The sequence below is a fragment of the Colossoma macropomum genome, unplaced genomic scaffold (genome assembly GCF_904425465.1).
Source record: "Colossoma macropomum unplaced genomic scaffold, Colossoma_macropomum, whole genome shotgun sequence".
Classification (NCBI taxonomy): Eukaryota; Metazoa; Chordata; class Actinopteri; order Characiformes; family Serrasalmidae; genus Colossoma; species Colossoma macropomum.
Window position 1 is genome coordinate 48416891 of NW_023494791.1, and position 13309 is coordinate 48430199.

A 13309-nucleotide genomic window follows, 5' to 3' on the forward strand; every position below is an offset into this window, starting at 1 on the left:
TGGTGCAACAGTTACCTTCTGGCACCTCAGGCACCATTTAAGGTGGAACGGGAGAATTCGAACAAGATGATGATTTCAAGAAAATTCGAGCAAGAGGCTGGCGAATGAGAAGCGACTTCAGCCTCGTACAAAGTCAAACGTTGAGAGACATTTTACAAGAAACTGTTCTACTTTTGTGGAAAAGTTTCTTGCTGGAGATGCGAGAAAAAAGCAGCTATAGCTGAGCTAAAGATTAAAGCAGAGCAAAGTAACTCTGAGTTTTTATTTATATTAGATTTTTATCCTATACTAGAACATCAGCACATACTGAGACATATTTACAGCCAAGATAGTAAAATGGATATAAAATGTTGTGGCTCCCAAGCTGGTTTGATTTTTGTAGAAAGGACAAAATGACTCTTCTTAACATTTATGTTGCGACCCCTGCACTAGAGAGAAGTCTCGAGGTACTACTGGGGTACCATGTTCTACACTCTTTAAAAATAGTGACACAAATGAATGATTAAATACTGTATTAAGTGCATTTCCATTCTATATAGAGATACACATTTTTAATGTTTCTCCATGTGTTTTAATAAAAAAAAACATGCCATGGAATGAAAGTGTAGAATCTGCACTTTCCACACAGTTTCACAGTGGTTTGAAACTAGTCAAACATATTTCATATAAAATTACAGTGTGCTTTTGTGTTTGCCAGGCGTGACTGTGAGAATGGATTAGGGAGTGTGATTGGTGGATGAAATGCCTTAAAAGAGTTTTTGTGTGTGTGCAGTTTGCAGTGCTGATGTGGTTGCTGACGTATGTAGGCGCTCTCTTTAACGGGCTGACTCTGCTGATCCTGGGTGAGAAAACGCACAACATTACATTGACTAGACTACTACAGTGCATTATGGGCCATTAAACATCACAGGCTACTACAGTGCTCTGCTGTGTAATGTAGTGATGCTCCAGCTGCAGTTGATACCTTAGCGGTCAGAGGTTTGAACCCACCTGACTGAATGTGTCTTTTACAACCTTAAAGACAAACCACCTTTTCAAAAACTTAAGAGGCTCAGATGTCTTTACAGTGGTGGTGATAGGAACCAGGGGTCGCCATGACTACAACACAAATATAGACGTTTTATTTACTATCCAGAACCACCAGTGAACCTACACGAGTCTTCTGAGTTTATATGGAATGTTGATGATGAAAATAGTGGAAAATCTGAAATAATAAGTTTTCTTTGGGGACTATTTTGCCTCACAGCGCCCTGCATGTATCCCTCCACCATGAATGGAGTTTAAGTTCTCTAAACTATCATAAAACAGTGTCTCAGTCATCAGGCAGTGAATTCATAACCATTTCATGTGGGAACTTTCTGTGAGGGAGCTTTTAGAGGTGGACGTCTGGTTCCTATCACCACCACTGTGAACAGTTCTGACCGAGTTTCTTTAGAACGGAACCACTTTAAATGACTCTGTTTATATCTTAGCTTTTTAATTATGCAGAAATTCTACTAAAGACCCTCAATGAGTAGGTGTCCAAACATTTGACTGTGACTGAGCTAACATATCAGCCAGGCAGACCGCATTTCACTACAGCAGTCGATGATTAACCAGCACGGCCACAATGTTCTCCAGCAGGCCGTCACGACCTCGTACACGTTCTGATGAAATGAAAAATGCTTTTGACTCTCATAATCACTTTATCTCACTGTTTTCTGCAGCTGTGGTGTCCATGTTCTCCATGCCTGTGGTGTATGAGAAATATCAGGTATGAGCTCAATACACTCGTGCATCTTTCTAACTCCAGCCTTTGTATGCGGGAACATGTACTGCATTTCTATGTTCTTGCTGGTTTAACTAATATACATGTTTATCTTACACACTTCTATAGACTCTGTTTTGCGCCCATTTTGAAATGAAAGTTTAAGTGAAGACCAGCTGTTTTGTCTAGAAAGGCTGTGCATCATTAGTTTAAAGGGTTTTCATTAATAAGAGACTTTGATGTAAACATTGTTCAAGTTTCAAAACGTACCATTCAGTCAGCATCTGGAAACTAATCTGCAAAAAAACAGCCTGTTTTGAATTCATCATGGTGATGTGTGTGTCTCTCTCTCCCGGTCTCTCCTCAGACGCAGATAGACCAGTATGTGGGGCTGGTGAGAACCCAAGTGAACACCATAATGGCAAAGTAAGTCCTGCTTAAAAACAAGAAATCTGATTTTTTAATGGGATAAAATCCAAAAAGCACTTTCAGTACAGAATGTGGGTCAGGAGACCGAACAGAGAGGAGGAGGAGGAGGAGACGGTCACTGGTTGAAATACGAATAGGAAAGCTCGATATGGCGTCTGTTTATGGGAAAGACCCGCCCTTCAGTAAGACGAGCCAGTCAACTTGCTGCTTAAGCTGTAAGTGGGAAATCAGGTTTTTGTGCGTTACTTGAACCAAATGCTACAAAATATTTCTATTGTTTTTGTCAGATTTTATTAGCGATTAAGCTTTTGAATCGTTCATGTGGCTTGTAGCTCCGGTTTTATACACGTCACACCACACAGAGATGGGAGTCTGGAGCCAGATTCACGAAAGTGTGTTAAGAAAGAAAATCCTTAAGAAAAGACTTTGATGTAAACATTGTTCAAGTTTCAAAAGGTTCGTATTTCAACCAGTGACCTTAAATGTGTTTTCACATTTCAGAAGATTTACACATTTACATCTCTTCATTCTCGAGAAAAAAAAAGTTATGAAAAAATGCTGTTCTTCAAATAACTTAAGAATTATCTTTCTTTTCTTAACTATTTCTTAAGAATAATTCTAAGAACAAGTGTTACTCTTGACAATTTTATGGTCTTAAGCTCTGACAGCCTCACTGGTCTCAGGCTGTAAGGTTAGATGAGGTCAACATCGAAACTTCATCCTCACCTCCTGCCTTCTGGTAAAACCCCACCATTACCAAATCTCTACGGAGGATTTATTTTACTTGTTGGGTTCTTCCTCCATCACCTCTAGTCCTCGTTTGCTGAGGTTTTTCAGTGGTTTGATGCATTTCCTCCATTTTGCTCCTCTGGGTGAATTAAATAATGGAAATAATTAATACTAATTCAAAATTCATCTCATGGCGTTTATGCTAAGCTGTTAAATGCACCACAGCCACATTCTTTTTTTAAAGAAAACCTTAAGGAACTAATTAAGATCATCTTAAGAGAATACTTGAAAAGAGTTTTTTTCGACAACTGCATTTAATAACATTCTCAAGAACCTTAACAAGTTTTTCCTTAAGAAAGGTTTTGTGCATCCTGGTCTTGTGTAACTAGAAATAACTGCTTGGCGACGTTGCCAAACTGGCTGTTGAGTGGGCAGGTTTTCCTGTAAGGACTTTGGACCGACACAAACCAAGAATACGCAAAAAATTCCTTTAATATTATCAGACATAATACACTGTAAAACAAATAAACAGATTCCAATCATTTTAAACTTTACTGACTCACTGTTTACCAGCCTGTTACAGCAGAACTGAGGAAAATCTGGTTCATAATCATTAAATTAAAAAATTCCACAGAAGTATTTTTTATATATCTCTCACATCAAAGGTGTGTTTTATTGGGAGGATTTTTGATGAAACCTGATAAATCTGCAGGACCTCCACAGGGAGAAAAAGTGCACACCTGCACCACCTGCTGGTTGGAGTCAAAACACTTTGAATCATCATTCATATCACCAAAGGAGGATTCAGAGTGTTTTGAAAGTCATTTCGTGACTGTACGAGCGCAGCAGCTACAAATACAAGGACAATTTTCGCAGAGCGACACCAGACTTCGTAGTCCAAACCATATTTATACTGTTAATAAATCACTTGGATCATTGTTACACTGTACAGCCTGTAATGTGCAGCACTTCCACTTCAACGCAGCAGGGGGCGATACAATCACTTTGCTTCCCTACAGTGGCCAGCAAATGGGTCATTCCTGGTATTTGGCGCCTCCAAAGTTTTTAAAAAAGTGTTTTTCCATTTTTTTCACATTTTAATCATGAAAGGGCCAATTTCACCCTTTTCAAAAGCCATGTTGAGGCACACATTCATCAACATTTATCAACACATTCTAATGACGTGAGGGACCCAGGATGGTTGAATTTAACAGTCTCTTTAGTAATTTAAAATATTTTTTGCTTTTTTGTTTTGGTATTTATATTAAATATCAGATATTTCATGTATTGTGTAAGTAAGACTCAATCCTATTCCTTGTTTTTACCCCTACCCCTTGTTTTCCCCTTGGAACTGAGTTACAGGGTAGTGGTTGAAATCTTCCCTCTGAAATGGGACCCTCAAATAAAAAGAGCATCACTTCATTAACAGCTACCAGCGCTGCTCTGTAGGCGACGCTGCCAGTCTGCAGTGACAGCAGAGGAGGGTAAAGTTCAGCTCCTCACTGCTGGGCTTTAGTTACATTTAGGGCATCATATGATCTTCAAAGAGGGGGGGCAATTATTTATTATCACCCACCCCTAATTCTTCAGTGATATGAAGCTGAAGTCAGATATTCACCAGATTCTTGTTCGAATTTTTCCGTTCCACCTTAAATGATGCAGCAGTTCTGGTGCCTGAGATGCCAGAATGTAACTGCTAGAGCATTTAAGGTGGAACAGGAAATTTAGCTAGCAAAATAAGTCAGCTACTAGTAGTGATTTCTTATGCTTGTTATGAAGAAAGAGACCACAATGCATTAGAACTACATTAAACTAAGATAATATAATGGTTATTGTAATTTTTTTAACAGAGAAAATGCATTTGTGGGTTCCTTTGGTCACTCACACTCCGTTTGGAGGGTCATGTAGCCCTAACACTTCGCCCTACCCCTCTATCTGAACCAGAATCGGGACACCCTACACCTAGACGTGAATGCACAAAACGGAGAGCTAGGGCTAAGTGGTAGGGGCGAGGGGTGAAATGGAATTAGGCCCAAATGTGCATGAGAGTAGTATTTAGTTTATTAGTTTTGAACGCAAACAGCAGGGGGCGATCTGACCACTCGCTTTCCCTATATCGGCCGATATAATCGGCCAGCTGATATATCGGTCAGGCCCTAGTGGGAACGCATCATCTTATTCATGCAGTTCTACAAATTCCATGTTTTCTGTCCGTGTACTGAGTGTGTTCGTGTAAAACAGAGCTCATTTTCTATCTGCAGGATAAGGGAGAAGGTTCCTGGGGCCAAAAGGAAGGACGAGTAAGCTCCTCCCACCCACCGCCAGTGAAAATACGACACTACAAGCCAGTAAAACTACAACTAATCCCAGCACTGAAGGACCCCAAGGGCCAAAATACCGCCTACGTAAAAAATAAACCAGAAAAGCTCACAAAATAGTGGCACACGTGGAAAACCTCACTGTTGTAAAATCACTGTAACCCCCAGCACTAGTAGCTACAGCGGCTAACACGCTAACTCACTAGAGCCAATCGCGACTATCGGGGGGGGGTTTAAAGCTATAGATAGAACTGAAGCTCATGAACTGCTTTTCTCTTTCATCGCTTCTGATTAAAATGCATGAAGTCCAGTCTTGAGTAAGTAAATATTCGCTCTCTCTCCACCACTCTTTTCTTTCCGCTCTTCGTTTTGCAGCGCTTCTTTCCGTCTGTAAGTAAAAATAAACGTGGCGCACACACAAAACAAAGCATCATGCCTGTCTAGTCATCTGAACTAACTGCTTAAAGTCACCACCTCACTGTTGGAGTGCTCCACTCTTGGTGTGTATATACATACATGCATATACATATTAATATATCAAGTCAAATTGTGGATTGATTTTCTTTTCTCTCTCTCTTTCTCTGTTTTATCCTCTGTGTTTTTAAAGCACAAGAATAATTTGAAGGCGTGTTCACTAAATGTCGTAAGTGTAATTTTTGCTTTTGTAAACTCTAGGGAAGTCTACACAGGCCGAAGCGTTTTAGGTTTAGCTCCGAGGCTCGGAACGATCCAGCAGACTAAAACTTGTCCAACTTTGTATTACGTTCAGTGTAGTTCTTTCAAAGTCGATGGGACTCTTTAACTATTTGCACTTATGTATTTAATTGACGAATGAGAAAAATAAATGTCCTGTAATGTAAAATGTGTTGTGGCGTCTTTCTTACAAACACTGTTAATGCTCTCTCACAGCTCTTGCTCAAAGAGAAACTTCACCAACTTTTCAACATTTCTGTATAATTAAACGGTTAAGATGTAATCAGAGTTGTTCAGAGTGGTTTGGTGTGAAACTCTCTGTTCTAGATAAATTTACCGAGTCAGATCTGTTCACAGTGGTGGTGATAGGAACCAGACGTCCACCTCTAAAAGCTCCCTCACAGAAAGTTACTACATGAAATGATTATGAATTCACTGCCTGATGACTGAGACACTGTTTTATGATAGTTTTGAAAAGAAACTTTTACTTTTAAATCCATTCATGGTGGAGGGATACATGCAGGGCGTTATAAGGCAAAACAGTCCCCCCAAAAAACTTTTTTCGTATTTTCCCCGTCATCAACATTCCATATAAACTCAGAAGACTCGTGTAGGTTCACTGGTGGTTCTGGATAGTAAATAAAACGTCTATATTTGTGTTGTAGTCATGGCGACCCCTGGTTCCTATCACCCACCACTGTAAAGACATCTGAACCATTTCACACCAAACCACTCTGAATCACTCTGATTACATCTCACACACTGAGTTATGAAGGAATTTAAAAAAAATCGGTGGATTTCCTCTTAAAGTCCTCATCACCCGCTATACGGGTTACAAGGCTCTGTGAATAACAATACTGGATTTAAACAACTAGTTTCCTGGGGGGAATGAATGAATGAATAAATAAATAAATAAATTAATTAATAAATAATCAGAGATTCTGTGAAGTTTGGATTTTTATTGTATCTCAGCTTCTCGTTTGTCATTTTACAGTTGTTTATTCAACATAAAGGGTAGTAATATAAGCTGAAGATGCTGCCATCACTGCTGCTAGTTAATAACTGCAGAGTTTGAATGAAAGAACAAAATGGGTTATAAGGTCACTTATTTATTAAATAACAAATGCTGGGGGCAGTAACTACAGAGGAACATAAAAAAGTGACATCATAAAAATAAACCTAATCAGTTCTGCAAACCTCCAATCAGAACACTGGGCTGTGGAGTACAACGCCCTAAACTACACAATTACACCGTAACAAAGAAATAAACAGTGCGAGTAACCATAGCAACCGAAGCTCTCACATATTCAGAAGAGTTACAGGATGCAGCCGAAACAGAACCCCTTTAGTTCTGTCGTTATCCTTCTGGACCACCTCCATCTGCTGGGACGGGTCAACCTAACACACACACACACACACACACACACACACACACACACACAATCAGAATACATTAACTGTGTTTAATATAAGGGGAATATAAACACTGATGAGAAAGTGTGGTACCTGATTCCACCTCTTTGGTTTGTCGTAATAAACAGGAGTGCGATCTTCTCTCGAGGGAGTTTTACAGAACAGCCTGAAGAACAAAACACAATCAGCAACACCATCTCCTGCAGACAGATGTTCTAAATCAGGCATAATATTTATTTGCCAATTTTCTTCTTGTCATTTAATTCATATATTTAATAGTCATGAATAGATTATTATAGTTAAAATTGCAGAAAAACATGTTTTTCTTCTTCAAAATATGGCCTCAGCCTTTACATATGACTGTGGGGACGAGCTCTTCTGTGGTGCCTGGAATTCTAGATGACTGATTTAAAAACCATTATTGCTAAATTGAGGCTCAAGAAGGTGTAACTGTTAAAATAACTTGTTTTATTTTAAAATATAAATAAATTGTAACCCTAAAATGTTTTTTGAAGTGTAACATATCTAAACGCTGGGGACACAAAAAAGGACGTTTCTGTAAATGACCCTTTTACAGACTTTACCTTCAGCAAATCCAATCCTCAGCGACACTGACTACAGACAATTTTATAGTGTTTATTTGGGATCTCAGTGAATCAGGGCCTGAATATTGTTCTACCAGATCAGAACTGAACTGAATTAGTGTTTCCAGCCTCATATTTCAGTCTGTTAGTTATTCTGCAGTCAGCGGTCGGTACCTGATGAGTCGATCCCGAGCGTCATCCTGCAGAGTACTGATCCGCTCTGGACCCAGGTATCTGATGCCGTTCAGACCATCGCACGCCAACCTGTTCATCGCTTCTCTCAGAGCATTTATCTATACAACAAACACACACATACATTCTGACCACATCATACACTGTAAAATCAAGCTTGCTTCTGTGGTTATGTGGCTAATGTAGCAAACAAGTGATGTACACCCATCAGCATGGTGCTAACGGCCTGACCAACTCATCACACACTGTCCTCAAACCCACGTGATGTTCAGTATCTCTAATAGACTCTAACAGAATAGTCACTAAGTGTGCACTTATATAGCGGAGGTATAAGGTGTTTCTAATAAAGTGGCCAGCGAGTGGAAGCACACGGTGGGTGTTTCTAATAAAGTGGCCAGCTAGTGGAAGCACAAGGTGGGTGTTGCTAATAAAGTGGCCAGTTAGTAGATGTTCTCTATAAACATGAAATAAAATACAAAATTCAGGATTCAAGATGGCTGCTAACGTTTAAGCTATGTGGCAAAAAATAAGGTGCTTCTATGGTTCTTTAAAGGTAAAGGCAATGGTAATAAAAGAACCATGACAACTCAATTAACCATTTAATGGTTAAACAGTTCTTCTCCATGACAGAGAACCTGTTATAAACAGTTCACTAAAGAAACAAATGGCACCAAAAAGGGTTCTGCTGTTCTTACAGAGCGTACTTTCAGAAAATGACTCCTGATAACGGAATAAAGAAGTGTGGAAAAAATACCTCTGTGATGTCCTCAACATCAAACTTCACGTCGAAGGAGAGCTCAATGTCATGCTCTGGCAGCACGGCCTCTTGGGAGTTGGAGTTTGTTCCTAGACCGCACAAAGCACCAGTAAAGCAGGTTCTCTCTTCATCAGTACTGCAGAACCGAACACACAGACACACGTGTGAGTGGTGCGGATACTACGCCCAAGTGATGCTAACAGCAATAAATCCCATTAAGAATCAACAATAGATTCAAACATTTTCCCAACACTGATAATGCAAGAAAGTATTTTCTATAACATTATTGCTGTTTTGCTTCTCAAGCTGCTGCCAGCAGCAAAGCCTTTAACTCTGAGTGGCTGATATTTCAATACACTAGGTGGCGCTGTGTTCCTAACATTCAAGACAGGGACGGAGAAGAAGTCTAGCCATTCACTCACAACAGCCAGTGGGACAGCAGAGTTAGCTAGCATTAATATTAAAAGTTTCGTGAGTTTAAGTTATGATCATAACAAAAAAGCACAAAAACACATCAGTTGAGTTTAGTTTTCGTTAATCAGAGCCACAGAATATTAATTTTGTTTCATTCAGAGTTCAAAACACTAACTAAACACATTAGGAATTATAAAAAGAGACAATCTGTACATATAGATATTTTTTAAAATAAAGTTACTAATACAAAGTGTGGCCATTAATTCACTGGACGAGTGTAGCTACAGACTGCATAAGAGAACTGCAATTTCAATATGTATCAATATAACCGCAGTACTGATACTGTGTTAGTGAAAGTGCTGGACTACGTTACCGCAACTCCATGATGGGGGTGAAGAGCATGGTGATGAGGGCGGGCAGGCCGTGGATATGAGGCATCAGGGTTGTTTCTTTAAGTAGAATACATGAACCTGTATACACACACACACACACACTTTTCACCACTTTTATCCATGTCCAGAAATCAAACTCAATATTAAATACAGTTTCCTCAAGTGCAGTTAACAGCCAAGAAGTGTTTGGTGTTTGAAGTTTCACAGAAAGCTCCTGTGTGAAGTGTTTATGAATACGCTGCCTGATGTCTGAGATGCTGTTTTACAACAGTTTTGAGAGGATTTTGGTCTAAAACGTTTTAATTCATGGGGGAGGGATACACGCTGGGTGTTGTGAGGTCCCAAAGAAAACTTATTATTTCAGATTTTCCACTATTTTCCATCATCAACATTCCATATAAACTCAGAAGACTCGTGTAGGTTCACTGGTGGTTCTGGATAGTAAATAAAATGTCTATATTTGTGTTGTAGTCATGGCGACCCCTGGTTCCTTTCACCACCACTGTAAAGACATATTTAGACTTCTGAAGAATTCCTCTTTGATTAAAAAAATAATAAAAAACGAGAGAGAAAATAAAGCTGCAGATGCTCTGCTCTGTGATAATAAAATATACCAGCCCTGCTTAAAATGTGAAAACATCTTTCCAAACTGTAAAAATATCATTTTTCTTGTGGTCAGTTCCGCCTCTGCAGCGCCCACTCTGGTTCAACTCCGCTATAGGCGCGGAGGCAAATCAATCAAACAACGTTAATGCCCCCTAATGAAAGCAGCTGGAGGTGGCTGGAGTCGGTGGCTCATACCGTTAAGGCTCAAGACACGTCACCTCATCAAAGAATGGGACGGTAGTAGAGAAAATGCTAGGTCTAAAAACACAGCAGCCCATTTTTGAGCATTTTTCAAAGTGGAGCCAGGGGTGGAGTTACTCTTTATGGGACATCTTTTATGCATCCAGAGAGAGAGAGAGAGAGAGAGAGAGAGAGAGAGAGAGAGAGAGAGAGAGAGAGAGAGAGAGAGAGAGAGAGAGAGAGAGAGAGAGAGAGACCTGATGCGTTGAGTGAAACAGATCCTGCCACCAGCATCCTCTCATGTTTGTCCTGCGGATGGTCGTTCACCAACACTGAGTTTATACTGTCCCTCTCTATGGCAACTGACCTGTTAACAAACAAACAATCAGGATGAGCCAACCTTCGTGAGCAGTGTACGGGGTGAACAGAGTTTGTTTACGTCTCACCTGCACTGTGTGACTCCACTCATGTTGTAGAAAGTGACCTTGTGGGGGCTGGAGGGGCCGTGCACCGGAACCTGCAGGAGGAGGAAAAACGACCCAGTACTACCACTACTGCAACTACTGCACACATCCCAGACCTCCGAGAACAGCTCTTCATCTGATTCCAGACGAGCCTGTCGTGTGATGATGTCGCTGACTTGCTTGTAGCATTTATGTAGCAATATTAGCATTTTGACCACCTAATAACCTTGTAAGTCATAGGCTGGATGTTAGGCCGACAGTACGTGACTGAAGTGCCCTTGAGCAAGACACCTAACCCGCATCTGCTCCCCAGGTGCCATGGATAGGGCCACGCTGCAGGTAAGTGTGCTCACTGCCCCCTAGTGTGTGTTCACTAGTGTGTATGTGGTGTTTCACTGCACGGAGGGGTCAAAATGCGGAGGTGAAATTTCCCCATTGTGGGACTAATAAGGGTCACTCAACTAACTTAACTCACTCCTTAGGTGACAAATAAGCATTACATCACAACAGCAAAGAACCTTTCTCTGGGTGGATAACCCAGACAGTGATGCACTGGTAAGTTCACACCTTTCATTGGTAAGTTTCACCTTTGCGTTCACACAGCAGGTAAAAGTGGCCCAAATCTGATTTTCTCACCAAAAAGGCTGTAAAAAGGGCGCGGCCACTTCTTTGGTTCGCGTCCTCGAATTCTTTAAACTCTGCTTTCAGACTTTTAACTGTTTTTTGACGCTGCAGCCTCGTTCTCCGACACGCTCGGACATTTCTTTCGAAATCATTTCCAACATGGAGCTGTTTGGATGAGTCTCTTCTAATTTTTTAAGTACAGAAACATCAGCCTAAATGAGTCTCAGCAGCGCGAAATTATGACGAGTGTGGAGTCACTGCCGCAGATCGGATATGTATCGGATTTCAGTATCACATATGAAAGCGTCTCAAATCGTCTCAAATCTAGCAAAAAAAAAACACAAGAAATCTGATTTTTGCAAATCGGATCCAATACACATTTGGAGGGGGTCTGAATTTCGATTCCAATCAGATTTTTACAGATGCGTCTCAGTCTGGACACTCTGGACGCTCAAAGTGTCTTTTGCGTCACTTGCAACACGCTAAACAGCGACAATGTCAAATCCAGAGTGATGAAGTGCTGGGATTCAAGAGGAGCTCCAAAGATTCATGATGATGAAGAGAGTTCTGAAGAGTCTGGAGGGGAGATGATGCTCCTCCATCTCTCCTGCATCCACGCTTCAAATCCGCATCACCAGCATAGCTACATAGTTACTGATGCCTACGTCGTTACCACGGCAACCCATGCAGACAGACTGGTGATGTCTGGACACAAAATCTGATCTTATCACTTGTAAATAACAGCGGACAGTCGGCTCAAAAGATCTGATCTGAGAAACAAATCTGATTTGTCTGCAGTCTGAACACGATTCAATGATCTTTTTGGTCATTTTGTGCAACTCTAAAGCATCTAATTTGGCTAACTAGCAACCTGAGACAACGTTCTGCGTACACACCTGGGCACATTTGCTGTTAAAGCCTCAAACAAGATTTTACTGTTTTTACTGTTTTATTTGAATTTGCTGTAAATTGTGCCGTAACGCTGAGCTGCTTCCTCGCTGATGGATGCAAGTTATCAACCCAGAAGAACAAACATTATGTTGACAAACATTCTGATTTGGTCTGGTTGGCCATTAAAGGCGCTTTTCCACTGCAAGGTACCAGCTCAGCTCAGCTCAGCTCAGCTCGGCTCGGCGTGTTTGGTTTTCCATTAGGCAAAAGTTGGTACCTGGTACCCGGTACTTTTTTGGTACCATCTCTATTGAGGTTCCAGGCGAGCTGAGCCAATAACAAAAATAATGTAAAAACACTACAGACTACTGACTGGTCAGAGAGAATGGTGACACTTTATTTTGGGTGGTCCTTTTAGATGAAACAAACACTCAACAGACTCTTAGGAACATGTCAAAAACAAATGAGGGTTAGGATTAGGTTTTGGGTTGAGGCTAAGGTCAGGGTTAAGGTCAGGGTTAAGGTGAGAGTTAGGTGTTGGGTAAAGTTGGTAAGGTTAGGTTTTGCATAATGGAAGTAACATATTAACATCTACTCAATGTAAGTAATGTATCAACAGAACATCTACAAGATATTTACTTCAGTGTATTCAGATGCTTCACTGCCGCTACTTCACTGATATATTATTGATGTGTTACTGATAATCTATTAAGAGTTTATTAATCATCTACAAAGGACCGAGAGCATCACTAAACACATATGCTAATGTTAGCATAGCCTCTTGCATGGCCTTTTTTGAGCAGCCAGAATCTCTGTAGTGGAAAAATAACTTAAGATGACACACGGCCTACTGAAGTGATAAGAATGGTGGCAAAT

The 13309-nt window shown here is 40.5% G+C and overlaps 2 protein-coding genes across 2 annotated transcripts in view; one reads left to right on the forward strand and one right to left on the reverse strand.

The window, feature by feature from the left end:
* Window positions 1–6085, forward strand: part of rtn1a (reticulon 1a) — a 53745-nt gene extending 47660 nt beyond the window's left edge. The window contains 4 exon segments of the mRNA XM_036575228.1: window positions 773–842; window positions 1707–1753; window positions 2115–2173; window positions 5167–6085. Coding sequence (XP_036431121.1) covers window positions 773–842; window positions 1707–1753; window positions 2115–2173; window positions 5167–5209 — 219 coding nt within the window. The 3' untranslated portion in view covers window positions 5210–6085.
* Window positions 6086–7108: 1023 nt separating this feature from the next.
* tdrd9 (tudor domain containing 9) overlaps window positions 7109–13309 on the reverse strand; it is a 35146-nt gene continuing 28945 nt past the window's right edge. The window contains exons 30-36 of the mRNA XM_036575326.1: window positions 10901–10971; window positions 10712–10821; window positions 9650–9746; window positions 8860–8998; window positions 8088–8206; window positions 7423–7495; window positions 7109–7314 (exon numbers count right to left, since the gene is read on the reverse strand). Coding sequence (XP_036431219.1) covers window positions 7216–7314; window positions 7423–7495; window positions 8088–8206; window positions 8860–8998; window positions 9650–9746; window positions 10712–10821; window positions 10901–10971 — 708 coding nt within the window. The 3' untranslated portion in view covers window positions 7109–7215. The remainder of the gene's footprint in view (window positions 7315–7422; window positions 7496–8087; window positions 8207–8859; window positions 8999–9649; window positions 9747–10711; window positions 10822–10900; window positions 10972–13309) is intronic.